Below are 19,493 nucleotides of genomic sequence, written 5' to 3' on the forward strand. Positions count from 1 at the left end.
ATGTGACCTCCAAGTGGCAAGACGGTTCGTAGCACCTCAGCCACTGTCTTTCCAATGCAAACATAACAGGGAGCTTTATTGATTCAACGCCTCAAGTCCATTATAGAATGCTGTTGATATGCGCACCATCTGCACACACGATAACACACTTGCAGTTAGACACCAGGAAGAGGATCGACATCTCATGCAACAGGTCATGGAAAAGTCTCAACCTCCCAAAATCCCAGTGCATCTTCTTTCTTTTCCCCTGAGTTAGGCACTACATTGAGGATAATCCTATCTGAGTTCTTTTAGACTTGGAGGAACGTTACTTCAAACAGTATAGAGTTAAATATTTTTCAAATGTTCAGGTTAGGCAGGGTAACAATCGGTGGTATCTACTTAAATTACAACATGTAATGAAGATTATCTGCATCCAAGAGGCACAAAACAGTAGTTTACTCAATATGCTTCTTTATTCTGTAGAGAACCCTAGTTGGAGTCTTCACCTGGAGATCAGTGGTAGTGCTAAAACAGGAGCAATCATGTTTGGTGCCAGTTTTTCGCTTAAGGGTAATTAGGTGTGGAACAATTGGTCAGGTTTGAAATGGTAATTTACTTAGGAAAGCTGTTATGTCCCTCTTTTTAGTGGTTCAAATGTGCGCTAGGGGTAGCAGACAGTTGGCGAATTAACAGATTAACTCACAGAGAAAGATAAGAGCAGCTTTGGCAGAAAGCAAGGATGCATTATTAGCACCTACACTGTCCTTATGAATCTACATGAATAGCTCCATGAGTGACAGAGACTGAAGTCTGGTAGCTCTCAGCAGGGAACTGATGGCAACCAAGAACCACTTACCAGGAGAGGAATCCAAGAGAATACAAGAATGCTGCAGCTCAAATTGTAAGTGAGGTCTTACTTGGGGCTACCACTGCATAGGGAGATGGCATGCTTGTTAGTGTGCAGTTCCATAAAATCCTTTATAGTAGAGTATGAACAAACAGACTGGTGTTCTCTACTTTTAAGATATGCTGCAGTTGAAGCTAGATTAACACATATAGATGTGCATGCCAACCTGGTATTTTCCTTATGCAAAAGGTGGAAGGCGAACTACGGAGCCATTAGAGGGTTCATGTGTTGAGGATTTAACCACCTGACAAAAAAACATTTAACTACATAACATAACTTGTGAAATGCTTTACCTAGATTCTTTTAAGATTTGGGAACATCTCATTCTAAGACTTCTGGTGCCACATCATTGGATTGAAGGATTTGAGATTGAGGTGGAGTATTTCACTTTGATGCAGACTGAGCCAATCAGAACATAAGGGAAGTCTTTGATGTGGATGCATGTACATTGCCTAGAAAAGGGAGCTCCATGGTCCATGATAATGAGAGTCATTGGTGCTTGCATCTTTTTGCACACAGCATAAGAGATCATTGGAAGTGGGGGGAAAGCATTTGCAAATGTCCTGGACCAATCAATCCATAGTGCATTAAGAAATACTGCATATATAGAGAACTTGAGGAGAAGTTTTGGCAGTTGATGATTGTCGGCATTGTGAACAGATCTACAGTTGTGGTACTCACTGGTAGAAGTACTAATCTAGAAGGTGAGAGTTGATCACCTATTCATGCATCTCCTAAAGGGGTCTTCTTAGGAGATAGGCAAACCTTGCTCCACGAGCAAGTGCAGGTGATTGTAAAGCGACCAATGCCAGATTGCTTGGGCAATCTTGGACAGTAAATACTAAACACTAAATACAACCAAGGACAAAAAAGAAAGTAAGAAAAATAGAGGCAATGGAGATGGGTGGTCATGACTAAACTGTAGTCACGCAAAACGACCCCTGAACGGCACCCATACCTTCCTGAGCTGAGCACACTGCTCAATAATCTGGCACTCCAAGAGGCCTATATTGATTAATTCATGCCATCAAAGCATGGCATTGGGAGCCTGGGCCAGTAGCCAATGTCAGCCAGAATCATTCAAGCTAGAGCAATAGCACAGAAATAGATACCACTTAAATAAAGTATTAGAGGTGAATGGCCCAATATGATTAATTTAGGGTTCCAGCTCAAGGTAGTCGGACAAAGCATATGCTGCTTGCTAAAAACTGTCTGCCAATAATGAGAAATAGCAGGACAGATGGCAAAAATATGGGCTGAGTCTGCCTGATCGCCAGAACATCGGAAGCACTTGGAATCCTTCCTCAAATTCATTCATAATACATAGACAATAAGGAGTATAATAAAAATTGTTGATAAATTTAAACTGAGTTTTAACCCGGGAAACGTTCAGAACTGTGTTAACAGAGCAATCAATGTCTTCCACCTTCAAACCCATAATGAAATGCCAGATTTGCGGGTAGCGAATAAAACCTGAGCCAGGAAGAGAGAATTGCTGGGATAGTGCCACGAAGGAGAGAAGGCAGTCACCCTTGAAGAAAGGGTAGATAAGTAGGATGCCTGCCAGTAATTAATGAAACGTTTGTGCAGTTGCCGGGAAAAGTTGGGATTATGACCTAGATAAGAATATGTGTCGAATAATGTAATCCCTGTTTTCAGAAAGGCCCAAATAGAGTCAAAGTCAGGAGTCTAGAAGGTAAACACTTAGATCTGGCAATGAGAGTCTACCATCCAGTCATGGCCTCTGCAACGTTCATATATAAGTCCTAGATCAAATGTTGCAGACAGCCTCTATCTGTGTAACAAGGCCCTTGGCTAGATACAAGGGTATATACCGGAAAAGATACAAGTAACGAGGGAGAATGATCATCTTAATTAAGTAACATTGTCCGATTGAACCGATGTGTTGACTTTGCCAGTTGCTGAATATCTCCTGAGTTCTACTGGATAGTGTGCCATAATTAAGCTCGATTACACCTTTCATTTCCAGGGAGACTTCGACCCCCAAATAGGGTGCCGACTTGTCCCATCGACCAGTCCCTCTGAGAAGAAACAATGTTAGCTAAAACTAGGGTCTTGTCTAGGTTAAGTTTGTACCCGGAAATAGCCCCATACTCAATTGCCATTCTTTTTTTAATCGTTGCTAAAGAATTCCCTGGGCACAGGTCAAGCTAGTAATATCATCTGCATAGGCGAGCACATTAAGCTCGAGCGGATGAATCTAAAGCGGAGCAATGTCCCTTGAACTCTTGAGAGCTGGAATATGGGGCACGCAATCAGCTGACGTGTGAACCTTTAAGAGATGGTTGCAGGTATGCGGAGTTTACGCAACTAACTGGTTTGATGTGGAACCTCCCATGAAGTTTATTTTGGAACCCCAGTAGCCCTGAAGAAGTTACTTGAATTGTTTTTGGCAACGAAACATGTTGGCTCAAGAAGATTGATTATGGTTTGATCGGAACCATTTTTAATTTGGGAAGGCTTACCACACTCAATAAAGTTACTCTGAGCTTGTAAGCTTTACCAGTTTTTAATGGTGAGAATTATTTGTTTATATTCTCACAGGGGTCCAATGGGCACTTGCTATGATAGTATGCACAGATAGTTTATTCACATTTAGGTTTTGCTATCTTTCTTTTTGATTTCATGGGTTTGAGATTTCTTCACGATAGAACACACTCTTGTTTTCTTTGGAGAGAAAGTAACTTGTGATGATAAGCGGGCGTGCTGGTGAGTACTAGCCAGCAGCCCCCTTGGTGTTACGATCGTGAGGTGCTTTCTCTCCTTTCCTACACTTTTTTTCAGTTTGTGGGTGGGATTATGATGGTATGGTGATATCATTATGACACACCACAACACTTGGACTATTGTGAGTAAACATGTATGAGAGGGAGTCATAAAGTCTAGAAACCCCTCCAGTGTTGGAATTATAAAATTAGGGTTGTCCCGTTTGGTCAGGCCTTGTTGTGGTTAATAGTGCGTTGAGTGGGGGGCAGCCTGCCTTTTCTCCCCCCCTGTAGCTCTTGTTGTATTGAAGATACTAAGATGGGACATAAGAGTCTGGCTAACAAGAAACATATCTATCCGAAAAAAAGGATTTATGAGAGGCCGAGAAGTATATAAACCAATGTTCGCTCATCCATGAGTTTCGCCAGACATCCACCAGAGCATAGGATTCCATAAATGGCAACAAAGCAGCCCTGGCCAGTTTCTTTGAGCTATAGTAGTCGCCAAAGGGGAGTTTGGTCCCGACCCACGATAGGAGGAGTCAATCCATACACTGAGAGTAACATTAAAATCCCCACAGTTTATCAATGGTTCCAGCCAATGATGTAACTCCAAAAGCAGGCTTTTAAAGACCACAGGTCATCAGTGTTGGCCCCATAGAGTACACATAGCGTAATTCACAGTTGGTCCCCCTAGAACGAGCGCTCTATAAATATTGGATAACATAATATCTTCACCTCAGCCTTGATTTGTGAGGCACAAACATCTTGACCATAGGGAGATCTGCCTAGACTCTCGAGAGCGGGGACAGCCGGGTGAAGGGGAGGGATGGGCGGTACGCTAATGTGCTGTAGCTAAAGCGTCAGCATATTTTATTTAACCTGCTAATATAACCTAGGTGGTATTCCATTTAAATTGTGCATGTTAAAGTATGTTTATGTTCCAAGTAAAGCACTGTGTTGGAGAGTCCATTATTGCGCTGCTGGGTGGTTATTGAGTCCTGAGCTTGCACCACCCTACATTACGTCCCTGAGATGCCTGTGACTGCTCACCATCGCTACCACTGAAAGTCAAGTGCTGATGGAGTTTTTACTTTGGCCCACTGTGCGAGCCGTAGAAGGAAGTAATGCTGGGCATTAGAGGCAGACTGGATGTTTGAAGCTACTGGTCTCCCTTTCTGTTTGTATGCAGCAGTCTGGTCTGCATTATAACGGGGGCAGAGATCCCTCTGTTGGCAGGCACAGCAAGTTACCGCACCCATCCACGGCTGGGAGGGTCCCTGATACTCCTTATCTCCCTTTCAAGGAGCACTCTCTCTGTGGTGAACAGTCAGTGCATTTACTGAAGGCTCCTTTGCCGCTGCACCCGCTACTATAATATTACACAAGTAAAGAGGCAAAGCGTTCCCTTATTTGCATGGAGCCACACCCTCATGGAAATGAGGGAACACCTCTTTAGGATGGTGCCAGCGCTACATGTGTGCCGCTGGCATGAAGTGCATTACAGACGGGGGCTTTGCAAGTGTATGCAGCCCCTTCTGTAATACAAAAGTGCCTCACTGGAGCAGAAAATGGATGCACACCCCACCGTAGCTCCTAGGCCACTTTGTATAGTCCGGCACTTTGCACTCATTATTCAGGGACTGCATGCTGCATCATAAAAGGACTGTGTCAACAACTCACCACTGTAATCAAATTCCTGCAGCAGTTCAATGACCTTGGCAGCATCAGTGGCAGCATCATCTTCCAGGTCAACTAATGTCTTTGTTTCTGTGGCATAGGTAATGATGGTGTACCTTGGTGTAATGTCGTAGGTTGAGATCTACCGAAGGAAAAATATACACCTTACTGAAATGACCTCCAATCCCAATCTTCTCTGCTCAAGGTTAAAAGAAAAACAGCATACAGAAGCACATTCACGTTTAATGATAATTGGGTTTTCGTATAGCTCCATCCATAGATTTCCATCTTATTTGATCTGTAAACCAATCTGTGTCTCTTTTAATATTGTAGTGCTGTAGTTCTTACACTTTTGATTTATGTGGACCCTCACTGACTCACTAACAGAAGCCATGAATCCCATCCTAAACAATTTTTACGATTTGAACCTCAAAACAGTCCATAACAAAAGAGAAATCAAGTATACAGTAAGCAAATACACAAATTATAAAATACTTAATGTTACTCATAAACTAAAAAATACACAAACCTAAATTTTAATTTTAATGTGAAGCTTGGAGCTTTTCAAAATGTGGTTATATTTCTAACATATGAACCAATATGCTAGAGTCTAGTATATCACCTTCCCTCTTTTGCTAATAGAAAATGCTCTCTCTTTGTCAGCGCCAACCACTGCATCAATTGAAGCCACCAATCATCCTTGCTAGATACTGTACTTGTGCTGCTCCCATCTGTCAAACTAAGGTTTGAACTGAAATGTTAGCCTCTAATTTTAAATTCCTTCACATATACAGATATTTTCGATTTCCAGTTTTCCTTCTGTCATATATATACACTTTATCAATCCGCTCATATTATGTAATTTCTCAACCTGTCGTGGACCGCCTGAGTAGATGTTGTAGACCCTCAGGAGTCTTCAGACGAGATGTTAATAAACTGTCTTTTTTCAAATCCTACCTGCTGTTGCCTGATAATCTTTGGGGTCCTGGTGTGCTGCAGAAGTCTTGCTGGCCATATCTCACAGTCCCCCAATCCCCCCCCCACCCCCCCCGCTGCCGCTTGGAACCTCGCGGCCGCAGAGCAGGGGGACTACATCCCCCAGTAGCCTCCAGGGCACGATCCCGCCCAATGACGCGCCCGGAAGGCGCTTGAAAAGAACGCTGCTTCTCCCGCATCGCGGGTGCTCGCCGGGCTGAGCCCGGGCAGAGGGCGGGCCGTCCTAGGCCGTCACAGGCCGAAGGAGTCCGGGCTGGGCCCACTCTCTTTGAGGTTCATCAAGGCGGACTTAAGGTACTGTTCTCTCATTTGAAGTCTTCGTTTGTTGCTTCGTCACCGGGTTGGGTGTTGACTATTGTCCGTTCCATTCTCCCTTTACCATCCTGTAAAGTGGATACTAATAAACAACTATGTCTAGACCAACACTGAGTAAAAGATCTGTGACAAAACGTAACAGGACTCTGGATGACTTTATTTCTAGAGCGGAGGCATTTGTAGACCGTGCGATTGATCTAGTACAGAGAAGATTTTCTTTGGACCCTTCTAAACTACCGACCTATGTAAACCATATGGACAAGTCAACATCGGAACATCTGTTATCACAAACAGTCCAAGTCATGCACAATTCAAACTCTGGAAGCCCTTCTGCCGATTCCTTTGTGAGCATAAATCAGGATACAGACAATTTAGCGTCAAGCCCGGGCATTTCAAGCAGATTACCGACTGCTAGGGCCCAAGGGGCTAGGGGTCAAACCAATATTGAGAAGAGTGATAACCCGATTAGAGGAAAGAAGACCAGCCGGAAAAAAAAATCTACCATGGAAGGGGGGGTCTTACGCAAGGAAACTGTAACTGTAACTCCTGGGCCCATATTTAGGTCCATGGGTACACAAACTGAAGGAATTTATGCTAATGATTTTCCAAGGGACATAGGAGTACTGGAAGGTCTTGAACAGTCAATGACAGTCTTCTTAAAAGCAGCCCTATCTTCAATCGACAAACAAATAGATGTGACTCTGAATAGTAAACTTCGGGAGTTGAATGCTGACAATGTACAACTCAACAGCGCTGTTACTCACTTGGGGAAGGGTATAGATGAAGGGAAAACGCTAATGACAAAAGGTCAGGAGCTGATTGCTACATTAAAAGCTCCTCTAACAAAGAATGGGGGGGAAATTGATGTACAAGCACCAGTGGGTACCACAAAGGATACAGGTGGGACTAATTTAGATAGACCATGCCCTAATATCCTTAAGGAGTCGGTTGATCCTTCCCCCCCTAAGAGGAAGATACTATCAACTCCAGTTATAGCTAAGGTTACACAGGGTTCCGTGCATAAATCAGGTAATGACATTCAATACAGCCCCAAAGGGACAGATTTGGTCCCCCATACGGATGTATTGGACCTCCCTCCTGCTTCATGCCCCTATGTCATAGTATTGACAGGTGTACCGGTACTAAAAAGAAACCAATTGGAATAATGGGGTAACTTAAAAAATAAAACTATCGATTGGCTAGTGAACCATAAAAAATTCAATCCGAGAGGAGCTAACGATATCCTAATGGTTCGAAGGGTAGGGTGGGTGGGAGTTTCACCGAAAGACATCTCTGGGGACTGCATAGTTATCAACTTTAGGCACCCACATCTGGCTCGATCTCTGTTAAGATCCAACGAAGAGACTTCTCTAAGCCAAACAAACATTCATGCTCTTCCATTAGGTTATTTCTATAAACCCCACTACACCAAAATAGCAGCCTTTCCTAATAATATAGGTTCGATTGCTTTATCCAATAGTTCCAAGAGCTATCCCAGTTGGAAGCAGTGGACTGACTGCTTACTCCATACATCCCGGGGAACCAGGCAAGGGTAGAACCTAAAACAAATGCAGGTAATAAGTCCACTATACGTGTAAATAACGGAAAAAGTGAACGGGACAATACCCATGACAAAGATGTAGCCACTCTTATTGATACGAGCTTACGTACTATTAACAATCCTATAGTAACTATTGACCCACTGACACTTATTTAAAAATCTTGTCATGGAATATAGCTGGCCTGAGGAAGAACACAATAGACCCGGGATGGAACAAATATATCGATGAATTTGATATATGTCTATTGCAAGAGACGTGGGCCATTAAAGAAATACATCGTGTGGGTTATAAAAGTTTTTTTATTGCAGCTACTCCTTCACTTAGAGGCAGGCCATCTGGAGGCTTAGTTATCTGGACCAAAATTACGATCAAAGGCATAGTGCAGCAATTAGAGACGCATTCTCCTGACATTCTTGGTATTAAAATAATGACCAACGATGGAAGGACCTTGCATGTGTATAACGTCTATAGTCGACCCTGCTCGGCATCCAAAGAATCGTTAGTATTTACGCAATTGGAACAGGTTATTAATAGGAACAGGACAGACACAGGCGTAATACTAGGAGGTGATTTTAACTTTGAATATGAGCCAATAAATGGATTTGAACACATTTACAAGAAGGAAGACATGGTAAACGAGATACCTGAAATATCATGTTTAAAAATGGTCCCATGTACAACACTTGCACTCCAAATAACGAGCCTAATGTTGACCAATGGGTTAAGATCATGTAGTGGTCGTCTTCCTTCTGATAAAATGATGGCCCCTACCTTTTATAGGAACAACTCCCACAGTAAGCTAGATTATATTATCTTGTCCCTCGATCTTTGGAAATATGCGATTGACTGCAGGGTAGAGCCAAGACTGGAGAGTGATCATCCGCCAATCGAAGCAGTATTAAAAGCACGATAATATGTAGTACTGTGGATTATACCACTCCTCACCCTGCAACAACCGACAATGTAATTGTTTCCAATAACCGTCGAGCAGTCAAATGGGCGCAGATTTTGGACAATGGGAGTAATTTAGTAAACATTTACAATTTATTAGTTTCTACTTTTTCTCCCCTTATACATATTGAAGCTCCAATAGATGGGGACTTGTTCCTGGAATTACATAAGGGATTTTTTAGTGCAATAGCACGAATGTTAACAAAGCCAGCTAAGGCAGACTCGGTAAATGGAAGTAGGAGGCCCACGGGGAAACCATGGTATAATAAAGCTTGCCGAAGGGCTAAATCTGAATTAATCAACTCAATTAAAATTAAGGATAATAGCTCAAAGGTAAGGGAAGCCAGACAAAGTTACAAGAAAGTTCTCGCGAACACCAAATCGGCATGGGACGATCGAATTTGGTCAGACATGCTAATGGCAGCTAGGAACAAAGATTCCTGTTTATTTTGGAAATTAGTGGCAAACAAAAATCATAAAGAAAGGAGTTCGGGAGAAGTATATCTGGAGGAAAAGACGTGGAGTGATCACTTCACTTCCCTATACGCAGCCCCGGATTCTGAGGTCGAGAGGGATTGCCCCTCAGTGTCTAACCAGGAAGAGAGTATCTTGGAGTTTAACCTAGAGGAAACAATTCTAGCAATAAATATGGTGAAAAAAAGTAAAGCCCCCGGCTTAGACTCCATTCCAGGAGACTTATACAAACATATACCCGAGTATCTGGGGGCCTTATCTAAATCACTTGTTTAATTTCATAGCTGCAGGAGCTGAAATACCTGTTTCATGGAGGGGGGCTGTGATTATTTGTATTTACAAAAAGGGTGATAGGAGAGATCCAGCTAATTACCGCCCTATCAGTTTGATAGATATACTGCAAAAAATATATGCCAGACAACTTTTAAATAGAATCAACTTATGGATAGAAGAAGGGAATGTCCTTTCCAAATTCCAAGCGGGATTTAGACCCAAAATTAGCACTATAGACCAAGTGTTCCGGTTTTGTTGCTTGACCTGGAAATACATTAGTCTAAAGAAGGACCATTTGTACGTGGCTTTTTATTGATTTAAGAGCTGCTTTTGACCTCATACATAGGCATCTGTTGTGGAAAGTACTTGAGAAACAGGGATTACCCACTAACATTATAGAGCAGCTGATAAGACTACACCGCGATAACTTTGCAAGGGTGAGGTGGGGCCCCGGGGGTGAACTCACGACTCCCATCCCTATAAAAAGAGGTGTACGCCAGGGCTGCGTCCTGGCGCCTACCCTCTTTTCTCTCTTTGTTAATGATGTTCCAGTTTATTTAAGCAAATGTAGGAATGACTCACCTAAACTAGGGGGAGAGGTGGTGTCGTCCCTATTATTTGCAGACGACACCATCCTAATATCCCAAACTGCAAATGGTCTACAGTGTCTTCTCAATTCATTTGCCTCTTACTGTAGTGACAAGGGATTAGAGATAAATGCTAGCAAGACCAAATATATGGCCATAAACCCCCACAGCTCCTTTAAAGGGAATCTGGTTTTAGGCAGTGAAAAATTAGAATATGTCCAAAATTTTAATTATTTGGGAGTCTCACTTGATTCTAAAATGCAGTGGAAAACCCAAATTGATAAAAGTAAATTACTTTTGATCCAGAATAGTCGCCCCATACTAAAAAGGCATGGGGAAAGCCAGAATAAAGCTGTGCTCCCTGCACTTGAGATGTACCGTGCTAAAGCTCAAGCGGCAGCCCTATATGGGGCAGAATTGTGGGGCCCTGCATGTAAAAAATCATTTGAGGTGAAAGAAAACATATTCTATAGATCCCTCTTAAAGATGCCTAAGTTGTGAGCTGATGTCTTTTGCTTAAATTGCTCACGAATTGAGTTGTGAGGAATGTTTGATTAGGTGTGTGGCTTTGTTAATTGTACCAGATGTTTTAAGAACTAAGGTGCCTGATCTTGCTCATTAAGGACGCTGTGGAACACGAGCTATGAAACATAGCGTGAGCCGGCCTTTTGGTGCTCTGGCCTTGATAAGACATGGTAAACATATATACAAGATTGTGATTTTTATGTTTTGAGTGAAATACACATAAGTATGTATTTGCTTTAACTGACTATATGTCCAAGTGGTCAAAGGTTAAATTAGTAGATAATGTCAATACCTGTGCGCTCACAGAACTTTATTAAGCAGTATTCTCTAGAGAATGGGTTCCTTCAAAATTGGTGTTGGACCATAGCTTGAGCTTTGCACAAATGAGAACTTAAGCATATTAAAACATAAATATATCATCTCAGGAGAAAGGGTTTAGTAGAACGCATAAACAGAATTCTAAAGGAACAGCGGCTGTTAGCATTAGTAAATCGAGTGACATGAAAATAGGTTTTTAAGGAAATATTATGGGCAATGAGGACAACACCACTTATGAGTATGGACATATCACCTTTTGTGTTGTTAAGTGGTATAGATCCAGGATCAAAATGGAAATATGGATGGGATGTGGGAGAGGAGATGAAGATAAATTAAAGAAAGTTGTTGATGCGAGCAATAGAGTACAAGAACAGTATACAGGGAAATATAAAGTAATACTAAAATTATGTCAAGTAAATTGGGTAAGGATAAATGGGTAGGATTCTTTACAAATGAGAATCAGTTTTCCGCAGCTGCATGTGTATGTGTGAAAAGCTTAAGAGAGCTCACAATTGTAATTGAAGATGGTTTTATTTGGAATTTTGCTAAAGCCACCAGGGTACTGTCAAACATGTCTGAAATGATTCATTAATGTTGGAGTAAAGCCAAGTGTGGCAAGGGATCTGATGTAAAACAAGGAAATGAGGTATGCAAAGGTACTACTGATGTTGGGTAAATCAGGAGGAAACATCGTCGAATTTGGAAGATTTTATCACAATGTAATATATTTACTTTACCGCTTTGAACCTTCATAAAGAAATTCAGTTTGCACTGCTTATCTAATTAAAGATTATTTACTAGGGGCAGATTATGTATTGACTGGAAGCAAGTTCCAGTGCTTGGCTGCTGGAAATATAAAGACTCCGGGCCCGATTCACAGAACTAACTTAAGTCAAATTCCTAAACTTACTACTTTTGGTATTCACAGAAGTTAGGATTTTGTCTTAAGACAGACTTATGAAAGACTTAAGACAGACTTTAGACGGAATCCTAACTTAAGTCTGCCCTAAGTCTGTCTCAAGACAAAATCCTAACTTCTGAGAATACCAAAAGTAGTAAGTTTAGGATTTTGTCTTAAGTTAGTTCTGTGAATCGGGCCCTCCGTGCCCCGTTCTGGAATGCTTAACCCTAGGGAGAATAACTTTTAAGTAGGCTGAGAACCTAGGGGTACAGAAAGGCTGGTGAATAAGGAGACTCGATAGGCCAGAGTTGTTTACAGGTCAGTAAGCAAGACAGAGGTACAATGCTTTATTTAACAGTGTCCTAGGCCAGGGTTCCCCTTACATCATACTCGCAGAATGGACTCAACCACTGTAAAGAAAACAGGCATTTTGCTGGCACGAAAACATGGCAGCACAAAGGTGGCCCATCTTTGCTAAGGCCCTTCCTTAAAGATGGCTATCTTACTTGCCCTTATTTGCTCAGCTGAAACCACCCAGCAAGTGAAATATTCAAGTCTGCCCTAGGAAAGAATTCGTTCTTACTGTCTCAACAATAGGGACACTATGCTGATGTAAATGGAGTAAAAAAAGAGTTGTCCTGGAGTGGTGGTTGGCCTTCATTTAAAGATGCCATGGAAAGGTGGTACGGCTGAGAAACAGAATCATCCTAAGGGTATGCCTTGATTTGAAGAAACTGAGGCGGCAGCTACAAGCTTATTCTAAACAACGTGTTTCAAGTCACTCAGAGGAACAAAGGGCTTAATGGATCATATCATAATATATTTCAAATCTGACTGGCACAAACTATGTCTTTCAAGCCATAGTTTGAGAAGAAAAACTTTGAAAAAAAAACTTGACTTGATCTTACCTTGGACAAACTTTAATGCTCAAAACGGATGCAGTGTCTTATTCCATGGTTCAATGTAAGGGAAACATGTGTATGCGATCAACAGCATGTTTCGGCCTATGCTAGAATGCCACACCATCCATTTTGTGTGGGTTTTGGCTGAAAGGTGTGCAGGTTCAGCCTAACGTAGGGGTCGTTATAAAGAGGATGAATGTGACTTTGGTGCCTTCTCTTGCAGATCTCCATAGTGCCAGTGTTTTTTTTTGTTAAACCTTTTTATTGGATTTCATAATTAGACATGTCATACATTAATCACACTTCATACTTGACTGCTGCAGTATTACAATCAACATTAACATTGTCATGACAATGAGCAGCGGGGGTAATTAATCAGGTAATCAAGTAGCCTCCATAGTGGCAGTGTTAACATGGCATAATAGTGGTGGGATAGCTCTGTGTTCATTTTGTATTTTATTTGAATCTTTTATAAAGAATAAACAATGCACTCAATGGCAGCAGTGCTCTCTGCAGGAACAGGATAGAGTGTCAACATGTGAGGTTAGAGAAACCAACGGGTAAGTTCGCAATGTGAACTCAGAACACCAAATATGCGCAATGAAGAAGAAACACAGCATCACAGTGAGGTGAGATGGCCATAGGAAGAGATACAGTTATGGATGGTAGGAAGCCTGTGAACCAGTGGGTTTTGAGATCGTCCCTGAGCTAAACACTGAAGCAACTATTCTAAGGTGCAAAGGGAAGTCAGTCAAGAGTCTTGGTCTTTCTGGAGAGGAAGCCTGTTAGTCTGTGTGTTGTTTGTGAGTCTTTTGGATTTTTAGCCTGGTCAGGGAGTTGCTCGTAGTAGCATGTGCACCATCAAACATGTTGGCTTTACAGGTGAGGTATTCTACTCAAGTGGAGTGCCTTATGAATAAAGCAACATAATTTGAAGTGGATTCTGGCAGAGGGAGAGAGCTAATGTAGGTGCTTCAAGGAAGGGGAGATGTTCTTGAAGGTTCTTTAGATGGCAATTTCTTGAGCTGCTTTGACGAATGGCTTTGATTGATGTCACTGACTAATATGCGAGCACTCTGCTGCCTCCATCAATGTGTAATAAGAGGATAGCTTGGACTGGAGATATGGGGCGGGAGGAAGGATTGATTTTGCACTCTAGTATTCCCTTTGAACAATGCTCTTTGTGCCCCATTCTTGAAATATAGGAAGAGACACTGAGAAAACCTAGGGTATTTAGTGACAGATGAAAGGTGGAGGAAGAATCCAGCTTGATGTTTGTTAATTGTTCAAAACAGAATTAGAAATTGAGTAGTGCAACGGGGTAAGAGAGTGTTCACAGCTATGAAAAATAAATTACATTTGTTTTTAGCCTTGGGTCTAAAAACCTCTGCAGTATAGCATTTTACCAGCCACTCTCAAACACAAAGGGCCAGATGTACGACCGTTTGCTCTTGCGAACAATTGTGAGTCGCAATTTGCGGGTCGCAAAAGCAAATGTACGACAGTGTCAGAGACACTGTTAGCGATTCCCAATGGGGGTCACAAAATGCGAGATTCATGAATATTAATGAGCCACTCGTAATTTGTGACCTCAGTGGGAATGGCTTGGCCCTCCCAGGGATAGTGGCCTGCTTAGCTCAGCAGACCTCCATGTCTGGGACTGCTTGCAAATGAAGCAGGCTTTTTTTAAAAATGCAGTTAGTTCCTTAAAGGAAAATGGGATGCATAAAAAAATATGAAACGCTTTTGTTTAAATTTTTTTAAGGGCAAGCAGTGGCCACTGCTTGCCCTTAAAAATATTTTCCCATGCATCCCCAAAGGGGATGGAGTCCCCTGGGGACTCCTTCCTGCTTGCCAATGCTTTATCACCTACTTGAAGTAGGTGGTAAATTGCGACTCTTTCGCGACCGCAATTGTGGTCGCAAAGCAGTCATACATAGGGCTCAGACTAGCTATTAGGAAGGGACGCCCTTGAAATGCCCCTTTCCAATAGCGAGTCGCAAATCATAATTAATGAGTCACAAATAAATTGTGACTCGCTAATTAGGGTTTGCACATGGCCCTTAGGTATTTTTGCATGTGCAAACGGGTCGCAAACCCATTTGCGCATGCAAAAATAAGTCGTACATCTGCCCCAAAAACTTTTATATGATATTCCAAGTACAAGATGTGTTTTGGTACAATTTCCCCATTTTAAAAATTCCTAAAGTAGATTTTTCAGTATTAGTTTGTAAGCTAGCCCCGGTGTTGGGCTAATCATTGTGCCAGCGTGCCTGGTTTGTGCTTTCCCGCTTTCCAGCCTTATCTTACCTTTTCTATAAGGCTGACAACACAGTCCTTAGCTTTTTCGTAGTCTTCCTTTCCAACACTTTCAGACGCATCCAAGATGATGTAAATGTTCATGTTTCCATCTTTCTCTATATGAATTTTTCGTGTTCCTGTCCCTATTGATAGAAGAAGAGAGAAGCAATGAGGAAGTTAACAGATTTGGCAGAAGTGCTATCAGCTGCTGGTGATTGCAGCTAAACTCCTGCAGGTCTTGACCCCTACGCCAGTAGGCGAAAGTTGATTTGCTAATAAAAGGATCCATATGCCATGCTTACACCAATGTGCACTGTGACATGCTGCACAGAAATGGAAGCACTCTTTTCTGTCTTATTTAAACGTCATTTCACATCCTCATTCAACAAGCCACAGTTCGTCATCTAACTTAAAACTTTTCTTCTCTCCTTAACCCAAAATGTTTACCCTCCAAATGTCGCCCTTTCCATCTTTTTTTGCCTCCTACTTCCTCTTCAACTACTTTGTCTAGAAGCCGCCTAAACACTAGTTTAAAAGACCAAAGCCCTGATCCACACAGGGCCTCCGCAGTCGTGGGGGAGTCAATGCACTCGAGATGGAATCTCCGCAAAGAGAATTCTCCACTATGAGAAGTGCGGAGGCCCTTTGTGAATCCGGGCCCTAGTCATTGAAATCAGTGGACCTACCTTCAGCCACTTTGTCCGGATCAGCAATTTCCACAGCAGCAGATAGGGAGGAAACAAAGGACGCGGCAACTTCTTCTGCTGTGTCGAATGTGTAGAACTCTGGTGAGGAAGAGCCAGCATCTCATTAGACGTGTATTCATGCACTGGTATTCACACAGTAAGAACATAGCTGCAGAGCAGAGGAATGAAGTGCATTATTGGGGATTTGGAAGACAATACTAAACTGTGTACAAATAAAGCTCGATTACAAGTTGCCTGTATTTCCAATGATGCCATTAACAGGAATTAACCGCCCCACTGTAAATTAAAACAAACAGCAGTAAAACCGTGGCTTTGAGGTTCTTCATCTTGACATTTCGCCTGCTCAAGAAGTCAAAATGTCCGGGAGGAAAAAAGGCCCACCAATAAGGACTGTAATTTTAGGATCTGTGTGAACACTCTTGAAGGAAAGTGTCCCTGTTTGACATGGTCACCTCCCCTTTAAGTATGGTATTTGATGCAAGTTTGACTGAAGTGCACTGGGTTCCTGCTAATCAGGGCCCCAGGGTCAGTGGACTTTCTCTAAAGCAAGGTGACTGTTCAATTGTTCCCCAATTGGCAAGACCTTTAGCTCCTCTCTAGGTCCCTAGTAAATGATAGCCCTGGTATCTAGGGAACGGGTACTAAAGAGGGTCCCTAAGGGCTAAAGCCACCCTAAGGGAACCCCACACAAATTCCACATAGATTGCCATTGCAGGCTGCATGACATGGTGCATACATGGCATGGCACATCCCTGTGTGCCATTGCCATACCAAAATCACTGCATTTAATATAAGTAAGTCACCCCTACAACAGGCCCTTGAACCCTATGGCAGGGTGCATTATATTTTATGTGAGGACATAGCTGCAGGAGCAGATATGACCTTGTGATGTCTAGTTCTATTACTAGATATTGTAAGTGAACAGGGAAGCCATCTTAAGCTATATCCTGGGCACTGGTCAAAAGGAGTTACCCAGCAGCATAATGGCTTTACTGAAACATACGGTGTTTGGTATCAAACAGCTCGTATTAACAAACCCACACTGATTCCAGTGATGTATTTATTAATACATGCACCCAGAGGATACCTTAGAGGTACCCATTGAACCCTACCCGCATCACTCTCAGCCCTTAACCCCGGACGTCCACTTAACTGCCACCAAGCCGCCCCAGGATACACCCATGGACCATTCACCTGCCACTCCTGCAAGTTCGACTGCATTAAGAAACCCACCATATCCTCAGTTTCCAAACTGAGCTCCGACCCCAACCATCTGAAATGCATCCTACTTAACACCCGCTCGGTCCACAAACATGCCATCGAGCTATGGAACCTACTCGACACCACAGCGCCGGACATTGCCTTCCTCACTGAAACCTGGATGAACAGCTCTTCAGCTCCCGACATCACCATAGCCATTCCGGACGGCTACAAGATCATCCGAAAAGACCGCACCAAGCAAACAGGAGGAGGCATCGCCATCGTCCATAAGAACACCATCCGCATCTCGACCAGCTCCGACGATAACCTCGCTATCGCCGAACACCTTCACTTCCAGATCCACACCGACCCCAATACCACACTCAGAGGCACCCTCATCTACAGGCCACCAAGACCTCGCGCACAATTCAGCGAAGACATCACTGATTTCATCAGCCCCCACGCCCTCCCCTCCGAGAACTACATCCTACTGGGAGACCTCAACTTCCACCTAGAAAAGAGTAATGACTACAACACCACCACCCTTCTGGATAACCTCGCTAGCCTCGGACTCCTACAACTTGTTAACACCCCCACCCACTCCGCTGGACACACGCTCAACCCAATCTTCACCTCCAGCAAGCATATCTCCTTCGACCACACCACAGCTCTTCAGTGGACAGACCACAGCTGCGTTCACTTCAGCTACAAAAAAACTACGACTCACAACCGCCCACAACCAATCCCCCGCAGAAACTGGAACAAAACTACAACCGACCAACTCCTCACATCACTGCACCAAAACCCCCCTGCAAAATCATCGGACCCAAACCTTGCAGCCATCACCCACAGCGCTGACGAATTAGCACCCTTGAAAAAACATCAACCCAAACAGACCAACAAAAAAGCCCCCTGGTTCAACGAAGACCTCAAGAAATCCAAGAAGATCTGCCGCACCCTCGAGAAAGCCAGGAAAAATGACCGAACCACTGACAACCAGAAAGCCTACAAGAACGCTATCCGCAAACACCACCAACTGATTCGATCCACCAAGAAATCAGCATTGAAGGACCGACTCGACAACAACGCCCAAAACAGCAAGGAACTATTCAACATTGTCAAAGAATTCACCAACCCCACCGCCGGCGCAAACGACATCACCCCCTCCCAAGACCTCTGCGACTCCCTTGCCTCATTCTTCCACAACAAAATCGCAGACATTCATAACAGTTTCGAAAACCAGACCAGAATTCAGTCCTCCCCACCCACATCCGAAAAAAAGCACCCCTCTAACAACCTTTTTGCCTGGAACCCAATCACCACTGAAGAGACCATACACCTGATGAACTCCATCCACTCAGGATCACCAACCGATCCTTGTCCCCACCACATTTACAACAAAGCAGACTCCATTATCGCACCCCATCTACGAGATGTCATCAACTGCTCCCTCAACTCCGCTACCTTCCCGGAAAGCTGGAAACACGCCGAACTCAGCGCCCTCCTGAAGAAACCCACAGCAGACCCCACTGAACTCAAGAACTACCGCCCCATCTCGCTCCTCCCATTCCATGCCAAAGTCATCGAGAAAGCTGTCAACAATCAGCTAGCCGCCTTCCTCGAATCAAGTAAATCCCTTGACTCCTCACAAACCGGCTTCCGAGCCAATCACAGCACTGAGACCGCCCTCATCGCAGCAACAGACGACATTCGAACACTCCTGGACAACGGAGAAACTGTCGCCCTCATCCTACTGGACCTCTCCGCAGCCTTCGATACTGTCTGCCATAACACCCTTATTCAACGCCTCAGCAACGTCGGAATACAAGGTAAAGCACTGGACTGGATCACCTCGTTCCTCGCCGGAAGGACCCAGAGAGTCCAACTCCCCCCCTTTTAGATCAGAGGCCACCGAAGTCATCTGCGGCGTACCACAAGGATCATCACTGAGTCCCACCCTCTTCAACGTATACATGAGCCCCCTCGCAACCATCGCACGACAACACAACCTCAACATCATCTCCTATGCAGACGACACCCAGCTGATCCTCTCCCTCACCAATGACTCTAACACCGCCAAAACCAACCTACACGAAGGGATGAAAGAAGTAGCCGAATGGATGAAGGACAGCCGGCTAAAACTAAATTCGGACAAAACTGAAGTCCTCATCCTAGGTTCCTCACCC

General features: G+C 43.4%; 1 protein-coding gene across 1 annotated transcript in view; it reads right to left on the minus strand.

The window, feature by feature from the left end:
- The window catches only part of LOC147717787 (complement factor B-like), a 590,914-nt gene that overhangs the window by 431,445 nt on the left and 139,976 nt on the right, over positions 1 to 19,493 (minus strand). Inside the window, exons 5-7 of the mRNA XM_086924575.1 lie at positions 16,087 to 16,185; positions 15,410 to 15,543; positions 5,299 to 5,437 (exon numbers count right to left, since the gene is read on the minus strand). Of these exons, the coding sequence (XP_086780701.1) occupies positions 5,299 to 5,437; positions 15,410 to 15,543; positions 16,087 to 16,185 (372 nt within the window). The remainder of the gene's footprint in view (positions 1 to 5,298; positions 5,438 to 15,409; positions 15,544 to 16,086; positions 16,186 to 19,493) is intronic.

Source organism: Lissotriton vulgaris, chromosome 5 (genome assembly GCF_964263255.1).
Source record: "Lissotriton vulgaris chromosome 5, aLisVul1.2, whole genome shotgun sequence".
Lineage (NCBI taxonomy): Eukaryota > Metazoa > Chordata > Amphibia > Caudata > Salamandridae > Lissotriton > Lissotriton vulgaris.